This window comes from Alternaria triticimaculans, assembly GCF_023758025.1.
Source record: "Alternaria triticimaculans strain BMP 0046 chromosome Unknown scaffold_1, whole genome shotgun sequence".
Taxonomy (NCBI): Eukaryota; Fungi; Ascomycota; class Dothideomycetes; order Pleosporales; family Pleosporaceae; genus Alternaria; species Alternaria triticimaculans.
The window spans coordinates 2495504-2512784 of record NW_026055958.1 but is presented as its reverse complement, the minus strand read 5'-3'; the positions used below and the strand labels follow the sequence as shown (position 1 = coordinate 2512784).

At 53.0% G+C, this 17281-nt stretch overlaps 6 protein-coding genes across 6 annotated transcripts; 2 read left to right on the top strand and 4 right to left on the bottom strand.

The window, feature by feature from the left end:
- Positions 1-923: 923 nt before the first annotated feature.
- On the bottom strand, positions 924-2690 carry J4E78_000819 (uncharacterized protein; the record flags this gene model as incomplete). Its single annotated transcript, XM_049361480.1, has 5 exons — positions 924-1607; positions 1657-1963; positions 2014-2205; positions 2262-2422; positions 2487-2690. The coding sequence occupies 5 exons, from the start codon at positions 2688-2690 to the stop codon at positions 924-926; spliced, it is 1548 nt and encodes a 515-aa protein (XP_049226763.1).
- Positions 2691-4922: 2232 nt separating this feature from the next.
- On the bottom strand, positions 4923-5699 carry J4E78_000818 (uncharacterized protein; the record flags this gene model as incomplete). Its single annotated transcript, XM_049361479.1, is given in 2 exon segments — positions 4923-5679; positions 5695-5699. 2 exon segments carry the CDS (start codon positions 5697-5699, stop codon positions 4923-4925), a joined length of 762 nt encoding a protein of 253 aa, XP_049226762.1.
- Positions 5700-6712: 1013 nt separating this feature from the next.
- J4E78_000817 (uncharacterized protein) lies at positions 6713-8035 on the bottom strand (the record flags this gene model as incomplete). The annotated part of the gene is made up of 1 exon (XM_049361478.1): positions 6713-8035. The coding sequence occupies one exon, from the start codon at positions 8033-8035 to the stop codon at positions 6713-6715; it is 1323 nt and encodes a 440-aa protein (XP_049226761.1).
- Positions 8036-8848: 813 nt separating this feature from the next.
- Positions 8849-9407, bottom strand: J4E78_000816 (uncharacterized protein; the record flags this gene model as incomplete). The annotated part of the gene is made up of 2 exons (XM_049361477.1): positions 8849-9168; positions 9218-9407. The coding sequence occupies 2 exons, from the start codon at positions 9405-9407 to the stop codon at positions 8849-8851; spliced, it is 510 nt and encodes a 169-aa protein (XP_049226760.1).
- Positions 9408-11460: 2053 nt separating this feature from the next.
- Positions 11461-12500, top strand: J4E78_000815 (uncharacterized protein; the record flags this gene model as incomplete). The annotated part of the gene is made up of 3 exons (XM_049361476.1): positions 11461-11478; positions 11543-11962; positions 12012-12500. The coding sequence occupies 3 exons, from the start codon at positions 11461-11463 to the stop codon at positions 12498-12500; spliced, it is 927 nt and encodes a 308-aa protein (XP_049226759.1).
- Positions 12501-13487: 987 nt separating this feature from the next.
- J4E78_000814 (uncharacterized protein) lies at positions 13488-16449 on the top strand (the record flags this gene model as incomplete). Its single annotated transcript, XM_049361475.1, has 2 exons — positions 13488-16019; positions 16078-16449. The coding sequence occupies 2 exons, from the start codon at positions 13488-13490 to the stop codon at positions 16447-16449; spliced, it is 2904 nt and encodes a 967-aa protein (XP_049226758.1).
- Between the last annotated feature and the right edge of the window lie 832 nt (positions 16450-17281).

The window sequence follows — 17281 nt, the reverse complement described above, 5'->3', positions numbered from 1 at the left end:
CCTATGCACCAGCGGCTACAGGAGGCTGTGCCGTCGCAAATGCACTTGCGACAGCCTGATTACCTAGGTACCTAGGTACAAAATGGGTACGCCTTGAGACGCATTTTCAATCGAAGAAGTCGTCATATATCCCGAGGAGATCTATAGAGTGAGTGCGTCTCAGCAGAGATAAAGCGTTAGACTAAGCAATTTGGCAGCTTGCAGTTCTCCAACGCAATCTCCGCACCTTGGCATTACCTAGGTCGCGATGGAGAAATCCAGATTTGCATCAATGAGCTCATCTGTGGCGCCACATTAGTAAGCTGTGGCTTGCACACCAAAATCCATCAGCCACCTCGCGCTGCCAATGTGGTTCACGCATAGCATCACATCAGCATCAGGCAGTATAATCAGAAAGCAGGCACATTCCACTGGAAAAACAACATCTCGACCCCCACCACCGTGCCACTCTACCCGTAAACTTGGCAGGCTTCGGTATACCTTGTCAGGCAAACGCCGCGATCGGACCATTGCTACTCCGACATGACTCGAAACCAAACAAGGCCTCCGGTACTGTATCCACCCAATTACAGTAGTCGGATCTGGGCGATCTTGGTACTGACCACGTGCGGGAGGGAAGAGTGCATGAGGCTCTGCTCCGTTCTACGGTGGAGCATGCGCAGGGCGAATGTGGAGAGTGTGAAGCACATGACGTGAAATGCGCGAGAGGAATTATGCATCGTTAGTAATAGCGATTGAGCATGGCACACATCATCCAGAAAGCATAAGGAAGTGAAGGAATTATTGTTTTTTATGTTTTTATTCATTCATCGTATCTCATGATCATATGGATCTATTTGGTTTCATCATCATGGGTATCAGCCAGCGGCTCAACCGCTTAATCATGTTCTGCACTGCAGACAAGATCTGGTGGAAGAGCATGCTCAAGCCTTCTCGTTGTGGTTGGAGCCGTCAACAACCTCAACTGCCTTGACACCGTCCTTCTCGCTGTGCATGCTACCAGTCTCAATATCCTTGACGGGCTCAATGTTGGCACCGATAGGACCAGCCTCCTCGAAGTGACGACCCTTCTTCTCGGGGCCAAGAGCAGTAGTGACAGCAATACCGAGAGCGATGATTGCAGTCGCAACAGCCATGACTGGTCCGTAAGCGGGAGACTGCTCGCCCTTTGCAGTGCTGATCATAGTGGCCTCGGCGACGGCGTTGACGATCTGAGCGGAGGGCGAGGAAATCATGTTTCCGAGCTGGTAGGTGATACCGACGAAAGAGGATCGGAAAGCAGGTGGTGACAGCTCGCTCAAGTGGATGGGAATGACACCCCAAGCGCCCTGGACAAAGAATTGGATCATGAAGCCAGATGCGGATAGACCACGCTCAGTGGTGGGGAGGACCCAGGCGGGGATAAGGCAAGCGGAGATCAAGGCAGCGCAGACGATCATGCGGCGACGACCGAACCATTGCGAGGTGTATCCAAGAATGGTACCACCGACACAGGCACCGGTCTTCATCAGGATGGAAGCACGGGTAGCACCTGCGGGGCTGAGATGCTTCTGCTCCTTCATGAAAGTAGTGTAGCTGTCTTGGCTCGTGTGGGAGTAGTAGTTGAACTGATAGATGTTAGCGGCAGTTTATCAACTTAGAAGCGGCCTGTCATACCCAAGTCATGAGGATGATGCAGTAGACACACATCTTCCACTCCTTGCGAAGCATCTGCTTTGTCTCGGCCCAGAAGGCACCGGGCGCCTTCTTGTGCCCAGCCTTCTTTGCCTCTAGGAACTGCTTCGATTCAGGGAAGCATACGCGGATGAGACCGACAGCGATCGAGAAACCGGCGCCGACCCAGAAGACGGTCTTCCAGGTGTTGGTCGCACCACCGACACCCAAGTTGGCGCAAGCTGCGAGCACATAACCGAATGAGTAACCTTGCTGTAGGATACCACTCATAAGACCACGGGCGTTGACCCTGCGAATGTCAGTATGGGACTTCCATGTAATTAACTCAGATGTACTTACGGGCAGTTCTCAAGCGCCATGGAGATGGCGTTTCCGTAGACACCTCCCATGAAGAGACCGAAGAGACTCCGTACAGCCAAGAATTGCTGGAAAGTTCCAGCGTAGATGGTAGCAACCTGGAGAAGACCCAAGATGATCATGTTAAGAACCATGGGCCACTTTCGACCGAACTTATCGCCAGCCACGCCAAACCTTACAAACCAGTCAGTATTTGTCTCACATACAGTTCGTACATGGGTATTACTAACATAGCAGCACCGACGGAGCGGAGAAGCAGTGTTAGGGTGATGGCCGTCGAGATAGCAGTGTTTGAGGTGTCGTAGTAGTCGGCAAGCTTGGTAGTCTGAATTGACAGCGCGTGGAAGTCAAAGGCGTCGGCAGTCCATGCGAGGAATCCGACAAGGAAGTACTGCAGAGGTAGGGGTACGAAGTCAGTATATGTCTCACATGCACTTCGTACAGTCACAACTTACCAGCCAATCCTTAACTCCGAGTTGAGCGAACAGGCTGATAGGATTCTTGAGAGGCTCTGGCTTCTGCCACTCGCAGTGCTCCTCGCCGTAGTCATTGCGAACGACTACACGTTGGTCCCAAGTGAAGAGATCCTTGAGACTCTGTTTGGCGGTGGGGATGATGCCCTTCGCCAATGGGTCTGCTGGGCGGTTGGTGCTCGCCATGGTGCTGATGGTAACTTGAAAAGAGCTTGGAGGCAATGAGAAGGTAAGAAGACTGCCCTGTAGATGTAGGCGCAAGTCCGATCGCACTGCTGATTTCAAGATCGAGCGCGGGGGAGCTCAATATATACCCGCAGTCATCTTGGCTGACCAGAACGCCTCGTAACGATACTATCAACGCCCATGTCAGTCAGCCGCTGAGTCTTGATGCGAGCCAAGTTCTGCCAAGTCCGTCCGTGCAGTTCGATTTGCAGTGAATGTAACCATCTCCGGTCCGCCAAGAGCGCTATTTTGCACTAAGCCTTCCGGTGGGCCAAGCTAGCGCTTGTGCGCAAGTGACAAAACGAACATGTCCCGGGGTCGGATCGGACGTATCAGTGCGTTCTCTCAGAGCGGAGGAAAGAAGTGGGTGTGACGATCCTACGACGCCGTTGACATCTTCCCCATGGGGTCGCCCTTTCGATTTCCCGCAAACGTGGTAACTTTCCGACTACAGATTGCGCGACCACACCACACATACTTCGTTGATATGCGTAGTAGCACCGAAAACCGTTCTGTGCTTGTGTCCGACCAAGCTCCGCAAGCGCTGGCGAAGCTTCCTCGCGAGACTTGCTCGCAAAGAAGCTTCGAGCCAGTGAAGCAGCCACAAAACTTGGCGACTGACCCCGCAGCGACGAGCTGTGCCGCCGCGGCTGCCGAAGCTTTTCTCGCCTCGTTGTAAGCCAAGATGGAGAACGGCACATACGACGGCCAAGATGCTTCGTCGTCAGCCGAGCGCCCTTGAGTGGGCTTCTTTCAACACCCATCCTTTGTTCATAGAGGCCCGTGGCAACGTCCCAACACCGCGCCTTCAGCTATTGTTAGTGATCGGACAACACGCATCCGGTCAAACTGTTGGTCTGGACTGTTTTTGGTGTTATGTGCGGACTAAGCACTGGTGCAAGGCCCGATGGTGCGGCTTGCGGTCCCTGGGTGGTTGGATGTTTCGCGCACGCGGCAGAGTGAACAGCAAGCGCGCACGAGACATGAAGTGTGAGCGGGGACAATCCGGTCTTGGCGATAGAGGTGTGCTGGCTAACATGACCTGACCTCAACCTTGCTGGTGCGCGAAAAGACCAAATATGGTTCGGTAGATGCTCAGGATTGGGTGGATGAAGGAGAGATGTGGGGATGACGGCGGAGGCGATAACGTTTGGACGGGGGAAGGCCCCCCGTGTCCTCGCTAAATCCTTCACACCAAGACTCCGAGTTCAAACGCCGAAACGACTACAATTACTCGTGTGTATTCTTGGACGTGGTAACAATTGCATAATATCGTATCCACAGTTGTGGCCTGAGGAAGGGCATGCGCCCATGGAGGCCACATTTCTACACGGCTTCCGGTTCGAGCCCCGAGACTCTGGCTATACGCGCCGAAATTGTGCCTGATTAAATCCTTCGCAATATTAGAATTCGGTATGAACTACCACTATCTAGCCGAAGATTTGCGTAGCTCGAACGGATGCAAGCCACAACCCCATCTTCACCGGAAGACCTACAATGGTTAACCTTCTCAAGAGATAAGGGTCTGTCTAATTTTGAAACGGATGGATTGACTTGCGCTCTAGCTAGATCACCCACTTGCGCATGCATCATGCATTCTACTCTTCCAACTTGGCACAGATCTAGGCACAGCGGGATATGGGGAGGCGAAAATACCGAACACGGTCCTGGCAGCGACACCAATCACACGCCGTGCGAATCCACCCGGTAGCTTCTGGCCCTGCATAAATGCGGCTCTTAGTTCGGATGTGGCAACTGCTTTTGACCGCGGCCGCAAATCCATGCGTCTACGCGGGATGTAGATCGTTCGACTTCCTCGAGTGATCCGGAAACACTTCTTCTGGGCGATATCAAGTCGACTTGATGGAGCAAGACAAGCGTTGGCATAGTCGTAGCGAACATTCAGATGCACTAGTTGAAGGCGTTGAGCACAGTATGATGAGTATATGATCGCTATTCGGTGCCGTATTCCGACAGAAACGTGGTAGTCACTGCCATCACACCGATCGCGGTCACGACAGGATGAGACTCTCCGGTATTCATTCCCTCATCAGGGAAAAGAGGTATCGCTTCCTCGCTACAACGTCACGACAGGTCACTGGCAAACAAGTCCGTTAGTCGGAATACCAAGGCTTGATACCAAGACTCACGAGGTACCTCGTTGATCATTTTTTACGCTGCGAAAGAAAATGCCTACCCTTTATACCCTGTTGCCTTCCGTTTCTTCGCCACCCGGCCAGCCTTCAGCGTCTTACCACGCTTCGCATTCTGCCTTGCTTGTGTCCTGGTTGCAACGGCGCGCTCCCCTGGGTTGGCTACGATGTTCTGCAGACTACTGCCGCCGAGCAAGGAGTCGCACCTTGTCTTGGAAACAGTGAGCAGTTCTATGATCCTATTCATCCGGTGTTGGAACGTCCAGCCACGTGTTCGCCCTGCTGATTCCCAGAAATTGTCGTCGAAGGAATGCAGTGCCGATGGCCCAACCCGGTGCAAACGCTCTACAAGATCCTCAATATTCCAGCAAAGGATGAGTTTATCTAGAAAGAGGTAGTAGTTACTTGGCCCTTTCACCGGATCAGTCCAACGCTTCTTGAAGTCTTTGCCTTTGTTGCCTTGGGTATTCTTGACGTTGTTGACGGCATCGAGGAGCTTTTGGACCCACTCCTGGCGGTGCGCATCTGACGTTGGAAGGGTGTCGTCGTTGATGGGTGGGCTCCAATCAGGTGACGGCATGGCAGCCATAGCCTCATCAAGAGAAGCATACATATCGGACGGGTGAGCAGAGTGTGCGTAGCTCTGTGTACCTCGGTAAGTATTAGGCGGCGCAATAACACTATGTTGGTCAACTTGTTGAGCAGAGTACTGAGGGGCGAACATTGGATTGACAGCTGGCGTATCCTGAGCGTAGCCAATATGTGGACTCATGTTGCCGTAGTTGACGTAGTTATTGCTGTAGTTTGTTGACATCATGGGAGACGAATACACTCTTGCGTCAGGAATATGCCATGAAGCGTTCCGAGCATCCCATGCGTCCTGCTCCTGCTCTTGCTGTGGATTTGGAGGTATCATCTTCAGATATGTATGCCTGACTGTTATACTGTCCTAAACTGGGGTTGAGTTGTGTCTCGGCGATGTATGCTGCTAGTCTAAACCTGAAATAGAAGGCGCATTTTACCATAATAGGCAGGTGGTGTGAATGCACCTGGGCACCTTGCCAGGCGATAGAATGATCGCGTGAACGCCAGGAGCAAGCAGCGCAACATCGTGAAACACCAGCACCCCCGAGCGGTGAATGGAACGCATTAATCTCTTCTTCTCAAATGAAGCAGGCGCGCGAGACGTTAAGACGGTACGGGCCAGCATTGATGCCCATTAGACTGTTCATCGTAAGACGTAGTGCGTCGCGTCGCAACGCGATGCAGTGCGCGCGAAACCAGAGTAGGCTGAGAATTCCAGTTCGACTTTTGGTGTTTCTTCTCCGAAGTCTCCAGGCAGCAGCGAGAGCGAAGACGATCATCGCTTTGCGAGAGTTTGCCAGTTTGCAGTAACGTGGATCAGAGGGAAGCCACGTACCGAAGACGCGTGCAGCTCGGAGCACGTACCAGGCCTGGCTAAAAAGTGACGTCACGCGTCGATGATTTGGCCACCAGGGCAGAGACGTTGCTCACCATCACAACCACAACATCAAAGCCCACGAAAGTCGCATCATTTAATGAAAAAGCACCCATTTTATTGCAAACTATCATCCACGAAGTAGCCACAGTGTTCAGTGAGCACGCGCGCGTTAGGATGTGCAAAGCACATCTAAGCAAAAGACGAACAAGTCTGCGAGACGATAAAAGGTTCATGTAATTTACTACGAATACATGAGAATGCCAAAATTTTCAAAGAAGCACCAGTACAACGGTCCGCCTCAGCTAAATTTGGAACAGAAGAAGACGCAATCTAGCGAGGAAGGACGGAAGTTGTCACTACTGCCCGTTCTAATCCTCATTCTTATCGTCATGCCCCATTTCCTCAGCCTCCGTCTCTTTACCCGCAACAAGATCATCCTGTCTATTCCGATTGTGGTGATAGTTACTCCTTGTCTGTCTAATGAGCAACGGCGCCGTAGCAACCACCATCTCCAGCCCCTCAAACTTGAGCAGATTTCCACACCTAGCCTTGCTGATGCGCATCAGCTCACACACCTTGTCGATGCGCGCACTGAATGTGAGATCGCGGTACTTGTACACGTTCTCTAACTTGCCTTGATCGTAGATATTGAGAGAGATGGGGCCATGGGTGTGCAGGTTGATGGCGATGGCGAGGAGGGCATGACAGACTGTGGTGATCATAGCTGGCGTGTAGGGGGAGGTACCGGACGAGAGGTTAGCCCAACGAAGGTCGAAATTGGCAACAGTGGCGCTGTCGATGCATTGGGTGATGTCGGTGAAGGCGTCGTACAGCCGACGAATGTAGAATCTGCGGGCCGCTTCGTCTTGGGGAAAGCTGCTGTCGTTTGCCAGGGGATAATAGTTATGGTGAATGACGCGGGTGGCCGCAGCTTGTTGTGCTTCAGCGAGGTTGGCAAAATGCATACTTTGGGGGGGAGCGGCGGCAATTGCGCGTGGTACCTGAGTGGGCGCCTTTGAGAAAGCAGGAATTGCTACTTGTGGCGTTGTTGGACGTGTGAAATCTGGACGCCACGATTGATCTTGCATTGGCTCGGGGGTCGGCACTGTTAGCCGCAATGCCATAGACTGACGTCCGGCTACTTGTTCTTGCGATGTATCAATCATGGGTTGGCTTTGTAGCTGTAACTGTTCTTGCATCCACGGTACTCTTGCTCGGGTGTGTGGCGGATAAATATGTTGTGGTGTTGTCGGTAATGTCTGCAGCTCATTGATCAAACCTTGAGATGTTTGCGCATGCTGGCGAGTTCTAGCAAGAGCGACCATGGCGGCCGCACGAGCATCTTGCAGACTCGTATCATTCAACCCTATTGGTGTATAGCGTATCTCGTTATACGAATTTCGTTCCTCGTGCCACTGTGGCAGCTGATGGTACTGGCTGTCGCTCTGCTCTGGGGAGAGGGGAATATCAATCTGCCAGGACTCAAGGTCCATATTGTCCATAGTGAACTCACCAAGATCGGCTTCTTCCGCCTTGATGGCGGCGAGAACCTCGGGATGAATGGCGCCGATGACTTTGTTGAACAGCTCATCAATGGTCTCTGCGTTCTGGCAGTTTTCCTCCCCAATGGCGTCTTTCGTTTGTTCGTTGGCCAGCGTAACGAACCGCGGATCTTGATCTCCCTCAGACATATCTGGTTGTGGTTGCGGATTCATCGTAATCGTGACGATAGTGTGTTACTGTAGTTCGGAAAGAGCTGGTTCTGATGAAAGCCTGGGACTCGGTTGCGTACGCCTTGAGAGGGAGTTGTAATGAGTGACATTACTTCAGACGCCAGGAAGGAGAAACTCATGTGTTCACTAGTGAGCTGACATCGTGAAGCACTTCTGTGAGGGTAGTGGAACATTGTGGTGAAATAATTACCTGACAAGCGCACCATCGAGGTGAATTTTCTTGCGACTGGATATTTCGCTGGGTGAATGGGTGGAACTGGCGCTCTCGTTAATCTAATGCCGTCTCATTACAAAATGAGGCGCGAGTGGCAAATGACGGAACGAGAGGGTTTGTATATTGGCATGGTTGTATATAGTGGACGTGTAGTTATAAAAGCAACGCAGAATTGCGATCATGAGATAGAAATGAATGTAATAGACGCAAGCATCCCGTATACGTATCGAACCATGGTGATACTAGAATTGTCCCCGGCTTGATTTCAACTTTGAAACGTTTGCGGTCGATCGGCCTGGTGACTGCGAGACAAGCGTACAATCCAGGGACAGGCGGCAAGGAGATCCCCGGAGTGGTCCGCAAGAAGGGGCGTAGAGCTCTTATGAGAGGTGTCGAAGTAAGTGGCGCTTTCAATGTCTTTCTGGAATTTCCAGATTCCAGATGGTAACAAACGAAGAAAGGCAAACCATTTCCAACAGCACTCACAAGCGCTCTGCGTCCCTTCTTGCGGACCACTCTGGTGTTCTCTCTGTAACCTATCACGGGAATGCGATGGCCTAGGCAAGAGTGGTGGCGGCAAGTCCAGTGGTGATGTGCTGGACAGTGGACGACCCAGAGAGTAGAGGGTGGTCAAAGAACCCCATGTGCTCGAGAGCATTGCGAACAGCGGCGAAAGATGCATCTCGTGCATCTACGTGTATCGCTCCCACAATGGCTTCGAAGGTGTTCGCCACCATGTCGTTAGATGGGCTGCTCATGCCCCGGTTCATGATGATGAGCTTGTCCAGTCCAAGGCTGAACCCACGTTCAGCAAACTTCTCATTGCTGACGAGATCGTTGCGCATCTGGGTCCAAGCTGCGAGGCTGTAACGCTCACCTGGTATAATCAGTATCGAGCTATGGTGAGCGCTGTAGTTTGGAAATACCCTTGTGATCGCGTGCTTCGTACCACATAGTAGCTAGCACAGCATCGATGACAGCGTCTCCGACCAACTCGAGGTCTCTGTTCTTGTGGAAGAGATGGAGTGTTCCTTCGACGCGAAGAGGACAATTCGGTTCCTTCATCTGCAAGGCTTCTGCACATAGCAGCTTGTTCTGTAAGTGATACCCAGTCATGGTCTGGACTTGCAGGATGCGGCTGTCCATGTCGGTCATATTTGCGGGATCTCTTCGGTTTCTCAGCTAGGCTTCGGTGATAGAGAGTATAGCGTTGTGGGTATTTCCTATAGTCAACGACAGATGCATGGCTTTTATTCATCTTTTGGATGTCCCTGCCTAGCGATCGATCCATTGCAGACTTCACCGGTGACTGCGCCATACTAAATTGTTTCGTGTAACCACACCGTAGTAGATGTGTCACTGGCAAAGGACCAAGGCTGACAGCCCCTCGGTTCAAGAAGCTGTGCCATGGACTGCATATGCATCGATCGATTGGCCGTGAACCGCTGTCAGAAGCGTTGGAAAGCTGAATCATGTAAGATAGGACATGCTGGACAAGACAAATGAATCAATGTCAATTCGATTTCCCTGCAACAAAAGAAGCGATGTAATGAAGGGCAATTCTTCTGGCAGTGGAGTGCCCTTAACCCTGTACCCCATATGACGATCAAAAGTGCGACGTTGAGATCAGCACCTCGAGGGGTTGTCTACGAAGGACCAGGCTGCATACTTTCGGTGAGCTTTCGCAAGGCTTCCAGGCAACTGCCTAAGTGCCCGGAGGAGGGGTGCCGTTCTGCTGCATGCATTAGAAACCATATGCAGAAGACACGTTGTTAATGGCGCAGTGGAATCCGAGAGCGCAGGCTGGTAGATCCAAGCGGGTGCGGCGCAGCTGTGGCTGATATTTGATGGTCGAGACATCCCCGAATTATCGAAGCGACAAAGAGGCGCCCCAGAAATGTCTTTCCCTTGCGTTCCAGTCTCCTCACGGAGGCGCAAACGCAGTGAGAAGCAGAATGAGACGCCAACTGTTCGTTAAGAGAATTTGGGATTGCCTTGTCTAGCAGATCCCAGAGGCAGCTGTGCCGGGATCTAGAAGTTTGCACATCAGTCAACATAGCATCGCTATTCATAACGGGAAGAGGAGGATTTGAGACGTTACCGTGAGGAGCTCATGGCCGAAGAAACCGAGAGACTGCATGACGCGCTGGACGGCCGCATCTCCACCATCCTGATAAACCGCACCAATAACAGCTTCAAAGGTCGTGGCCGCCATTTTTTGGAGACACAACAGGCTTGCTGTCAGCCGTAATGATGCATTCGTCGAGACCAACCTGGTGTGCCCGGCGCGCCAGCGCATCGTTGCTCAACGATTCGTTGCGCATTTGCGTCCATTGCGCCTGAGAAAGCACTTGGCCTGATGTCTTCAGTACCCCGCAGCACATGTGCTGAGGAAAGCGTTTCTTACCACTCGGATTGCGAGCATCAAACCAGGCACCGCACAGCACCTTGGCGAGCACTGCATCGCCCAATACAGACAACCTTTTGTTGTTGTTTAGGCCAAGAAAGGCACCGTTGTGTATCAGCGCAACCTGCGGAGCAGCCATTTGGACAGCCTCGACAGCAATGCGCCTGTCAGAGAAGATATACCCGATTGATTCCTCAACTTCGCGCGCCTTCATTTCGATGTGAATCATTGTGGGTTTTGGAAACTGATATGTTGATGGGTCGAGATGGGACGAGAAAGAGGTTGCAACAACTGTGGTGTGCTTCGCGTGATGATGCAGCTTATCCGGGTTTTCTTGGCTACAGGCTCTGCGAGAGACTGCTGTTATAGCGCACAGAAATAGCAGGTTGTCATCAATATCAGCTCGAGAATTAGCCATACAGCTTTCGACAAGATGTCCAGACTGGCATGGCCAACGCCGCGAGAACGCCTTTGCCTGCGCAATGGTCGCATCCAGACCCCGGCGTGCCGACAGCCGTTCCTGATGAGCGACGGCGCTACGCCAAACCTCTAGCTTCTTCCCAACTAGCACCACCCTACGTCATTCCAAAAACGCATGAAAACAGGCATCATGGGGTTCCCGCCAAGCGGGATTGAACGTTAAGAGACTGGGCATGCCAGTCAGTCGACACATTCAGTACTTTTGCTATCCGAATAAGCGGTTCGCGGACGTAACACCGAGACGGATCTACCGGAAAGACCAACCACAAGGGTCTAGTCACTATGGCAGAAGAGATGGTGGTGCGCGGCCCTGCAGACGTCCTCTCAAGCGTGCGACCTGCTGATTTGCTTTCTCGATAAACAGGAGCTCGGATTCGAGGGTCTTGACAAGTTCACCGACAAGTACTTTGACAGAACCTACGATCGTCTTCCGGCATTTCCCAAAACAGGAAAGAAGAAACGCAAGCTACAAGCGCAGCAAAACCAATTCCAGCAAAACGCACAAGGCCCGCCTGTTCAAAACGCACATCAGTCGTCCTACCCGGCTCAGACCGCTTCGCGAAATCCCGACAAGGAGTACACTTCGCCTCGCTCTGTACCGAAGAGTGTAGACGGCTACAACTCGGACCCAGAGATGTATGCGCCAGACTACAGGCAAGACCGTTATGGCCCAGATGATCGGTACTACGAGACGGAACAGAACGACCACAGGGCGCCGGGACCAGGGTTTAAAGTCCCGCGCGGTCGCGACGGACCGAGTGACACCCGCGACATGCAGGTAGCAGTGCGCTCTACTCTGAACAGTATGCAAGACTTAAGCTAACCAACAATAGCCATACCCACAGCAAAGTCAGCCTGACTACGGTCAACAACGCGGATACGGGGGCGCCGGCGGTAGACCAGGTACCCAGCGTAGAGGCTCATCGTGGTCTCCGCCGCGGTCTGAGCGACAAGGCCGACGAGAAACGCGACGCCGTCGGTCTAACTCGCGCTCTCGGTCTCGCGACGACATGAAGAGCCGTCTGATTGCGACTGTTGGTGGCGCATTGGTGGGCGGCATAGCAGGCAACCAAGCGACTAAAGGCAAGAAGTACGACACTGTCGCAACGATTGCTGGAGCCATCATAGGCGGTGTTGGTGCAAAAGAAGCCGCGGGCCATTGGGACGAACGCAAAAGGAAGAAGGAGCAGCAAAGGAACGGTGATTGGGAGGAGGACTACGATGACAACAAGCGCAGGAATGATCGCAGGAGAGACGACCGATACGACCGTGACGACAGGTACGATGACAGATATGAACGCGATGACCGAAGGAGATACTAGACATGCTTCAGGATGGTGGGCCCGGGCTGACAAGGTATCCGGGACTTTGGGGCTGGCGCCAGGCGTGCGCGACATTTCTTAGGGGCGAAATTTTCAGGCTCCGGTATGGAGTTATGGATGGGGCAACCTGGAACACGATACCTTTGTACGATTTGACGAAAAATGGATGACATGCAGGAGCAGTAAACGTTTGTTGCGGGAATGACGTGCGACGTGCGAGCCATGTCTGCGACGTGATCTGATGCGAAGGGGAGGGGCCACGCGACGGTGGAAGTTCACAGGAGGCGCCAGGGGGCCGACTGTCGGTGCGGTGGTGGGCTGCCGTTCGTAATAATAGCCGACACACGAGGCACATCTCTGTGCTTTTTTGCCGATAAAGAAATTCCAGAAGGCTTCTGGAGGGTGTGGAGAAGGTTTGAAGCGGATGCGGGCGTAGCAGACACACTGTGTAGAGATTCCCAAGCTTGATAGCCATGATAAGAGGCAAGGTTGAGCTCGGTGTTATAGCTAAGGCTGGCATGCGGTTTCGAGAAGCCTAGTAGAAGGTTAGGCTGATCCACCGCGTTGCGGGACCAAGCCTCGTCCCGCAATCTATCCATCATCTCTCCGAGCAGCACGCTTCAGTCACAAGAAATTATACACTACACAGCAGCCAGCACGCACCGACCCACTGCAGGTTCCCGAGCTGCCCTGACCCAAGCTTTCCGCCCGCCCAGCTGCAGCATTGCTCAGTCATTGTGCTACCCACCCGCTGCGCTTCGTCTGCATCCCGCTCCTTCGCCGAGCAATCATCTCGCAACCCAGAGACACTCGAGCTGCTGCACCGCGCATACCCACGCACCACCATGAGCTGGTGACTGCCCGACAACTGCATCGCCCCTTCCCCACCACGCACGAGCTCCTTCCCTAACCGTCTGACACCTGCCCCTCGCTCCTTCCCAACCGGCAAGTTTGCCTCTGGCGCCGCTGCCGGCCACCAACACGACGATGCGCCGATACAGGCCTGGAGGAGGTCCCGTGCGGGCTCATGGCGGCGTGCCGGTGCCTGATCCCTTTGCCATGGTACGCGCATACGACAGCGACTCCAATCCCGCCCGCCCGATACGTCCCTCCCCGCTGGCCGCCTCGACGATTCAGGGTCTACCGCTAGACCTGCTCGACCGCCTGCGCTCCTTCCCGCTGTTCCAGGCAGCCCCCGACTCCTTCCTCACCCAGGTCGGCCTGCATCTCAAGCCGCAGCTATACCAGCCTCATGACACAATTCTCACCGAGGGCGAGACGGGCAAGGCCATGTACTGGCTGGTCCGCGGAGCTGTGCGGGTGACATCGCGGGACCAGGAGAGCACATACGCAGAGCTGAAGCCTGGTGCGTTCTTTGGCGAGATCGGTATCCTCATGGACATCCCCCGCACCGCCACCATCATAGCCAACATGCGCTCGCTGGTAGTGCGCCTGAACAAGGAGGACCTCATGAAGGAGCTGCCCGCGTTTCCCGAAGTGGAAGTGGCCATCATGCACGAAGCGCAGGAGCGACTGGCCATTCTGCAGCGCAAGAAGTCAGAGTTAGGAGGCAAGCGTCCTGCGATACCCATGCGTCAGATCACAGGCAAGCGTGACCGCGAAGATGGCGACGTGATCATGGCCGAGAGCGGCACTCTACGCGAAGGAGAGATCAATGCCTTCAAGAAGAGGAAGTCTCCCAGTCCGGGCCTCGCTGAAGCCATAGCCCATAGTGCCTTTGGAAGCGGCAGTATTCATGTGCGGCCGCTGCTCAAAGAGCTGCCTCTCTTCTCCGAGCTGCCCGACGACATCCTCCATTTCATTGGCATGCGCGCCCAACCCTGTTCGTTTGATCCTTTCACAGACATAATAAAACAGGGCACACAAGGACGTGACGTCTTCTTCATCGTGAAAGGCGAGGTTGAGGTCATCAGCATGAATGTACCAGAGCAGAACGGTACCACTTCACCCATAGGTCGTCGAAAATCCATCGCCGCGGGCGAGCAACATTTCCAGGAAGTAAAGGCCCGATTGAGGCCCGGGCAATACTTTGGCGAGGTCGTCAGTCTCTCGCTTGCGCCACGCCGCACCGCTACGGTCCGCTCCGTATCGGCTGTCGAATGTCTCATGATCAGCGGTGACACTTTGAACCACCTCTGGGAGAAGTGCACTCCAGATGTACGCCGACAGGTCGAGTCGGTCGCGAAGGAGCGGTTACGGACCGCCAAAGACGAAGATGTACACATGCTGGACGCGAACAGTACACCCAACATCAACGATCTAGCCATAGCGGATCACATAATACCTCGTACACCACGGCGCAAGAAGAGTGTGCCAACTGTCACTTTCAATGACACCATCGACATCGACAATCCGGTGACACCCACCCGGAGAGACGAAAAGATGATGGAACCATTTGATCCAGACCCATTTCTTAACGTCGATTTGGACAATGTCAGGTCGAGGTCAAGGAGAGGCTCACTAGCTCCACCCCCACCAGGATCAATACCGGACTCGCCATCCAGCCCAGCAAAAACAGATTTCCCCAAGTCACCATCGCCCGGTGGCTCGCCCCTTTCCCCATCACCATCGTTTTCCATATCGAAGCATGCGTCCACTCCACCAGAGATGCCACTCGACTATAAACGCCCTCGGCTAGTCAACAGACCAAGTAGATATGGAAGAGGCATACTGTCGGATCAAGTGCTCACTAAGATTCTTGCGAATCTAGACATACACGAGCTGATGAAGTTGCGTGTAATCTCTTCCCACTGGAACAAGTTGATATCAGAGTCGCCGGATATACTCCACGACCTTGATCTTAGCAAATACAATCGCAAAGTTACGGACCGATCGCTTGTAGACGTCATATGCCCATTCGTAGGCAGTCGTCCAAGATACATCAACATCAGTAACTGCTTCCACGTGACAGACGAGGGTTTCGCTGAGCTAGCAAAGACTTGCGGTCCGAGCGTCAGGATCTGGCGCATGAAGAGCGTATGGGACATCACTGGCCCAGCTGTACTGGAGATGGTGCAGAAGGCGAAGGGTCTTGAGGAGGTCGATCTTAGCAATTGCAGGAAAGTAGGCGACAACCTTCTCGCTCGAGTTATAGGGTGGGTGGTTCCAGAGATGCCACCTCAGATGGCAATGGCGCATGCGCAACACCAAGCTCAGATAAATGGTCGCCGACAAGGAAAGGGTGCTAATCAGCCTGCTCCGCAACCGTTACCACCTGGTACTGTTGTTGGATGTCCGAAGCTGCGACGTCTCACGCTGAGCTACTGCAAGCACATCACTGATCGCAGTATGGCCCATATCGCTGTCCATGCAGCGAACCGCATCGAGAGCATCGACCTAACAAGGTGCACGACTATCACCGACGTCGGCTTCCAACACTGGAGTGTATATCCGTTTCCACGGCTGACAAAGCTGTGCCTCGCAGACTGCACATATCTGACCGACAACGCAATTGTGTACCTGACGAACGCAGCGAAAGGGCTAAAGGAACTGGATCTTGTAAGTCTACTATATTCCATCTGGTGTTAGACAGAATGTCCTTACTAACGTATACCAGTCGTTCTGCTGCGCCCTGTCTGACACCGCGACCGAAGTCCTTGCGCTCGGCCTCCCTTCACTTACGCACCTCAACCTTGCCTTCTGTGGCTCCGCCGTCTCGGACACTTCTCTTCGCTGCATATCCCTTCACCTCCTCGAACTCCGAAACCTCTCTGTACGAGGTTGTGTCCGCGTCACCGGCACTGGTGTTGAAGCCGTCGTGGAGGGCTGCAGAGACCTCGAACGCTTCGACGTTAGTCAATGTAAGAACCTTGGTCGATGGATTGAAGCTGGTGGTGTAGAGAGCGTGAAGAGTCGCGGAAGAAATGTCAAATTTATCTGCGTTAGTGATGGGCGATGGAGAGATGGCAAGGGGAATGTGAGGAAGTGATGAGGAAGATGACTTTGTATGGATACTATGTGTATGGTATATGTTAAGACGGCCGCGGCGATACATTTGGCTGATCTACGAAAGCGTGTACATTGAATCATGATAGAGGAGAACTACGATACGGATGTCGGCTTGATTGTATGTGTCTTTTGGTGGGGGTTTTCGCATCTACGCAAGATACCAGGCTTTTGTTCGGTGTATTAGCGATGTATTACTTGGAATATTAGATCTCCTTGCTCATGATAGCGGCTTCTTGTACGTTCTGATCTCTTCCACGAACTCAGGAAGGATTGAGTGTGGTTTCTCTTGTTCTTTCAAACTGTATTACACTGCGACGATGAGCCTCCTGCCCGCGTGTAATCATTTAAAATGCTCTAGCTTCATTTGGGTAGGCGCAGTCTGGAGCCTAGACCATCGACACTCACCCGGCAGCTTGTGCTTTCTTTGTTTTACTTCACCCAACTGCTCCCGCGTAGGCAATTTGACCGCATTGTCCATCATCCCAGTCAAATATATCGATCTCGCCGCCCGGCTTCGTTGCATACCTAGCCAACGTAAATCTGCCCTCAGAGTCGCTCGCCCACAATGTCAACATCAGCGAGGGAATTCGATGGAGCACATATATCGGCGTAATTGGTACCTCTATTACTTAATTCTGGTGGCTAACAATCTTGGTAGTATGCTAAGGGATGTTGCATGTCTCTCAACCAAGCCTCAACAATCGACTCGCGAGCGTTATCGACGTAGAGTGGAAGTGAGAGTAAAGATCGAGGAGTACTCAAAATCCGAGTGTCTTACTCTCTGCTTGATGATGCAAGAGAAATTGCCTCGC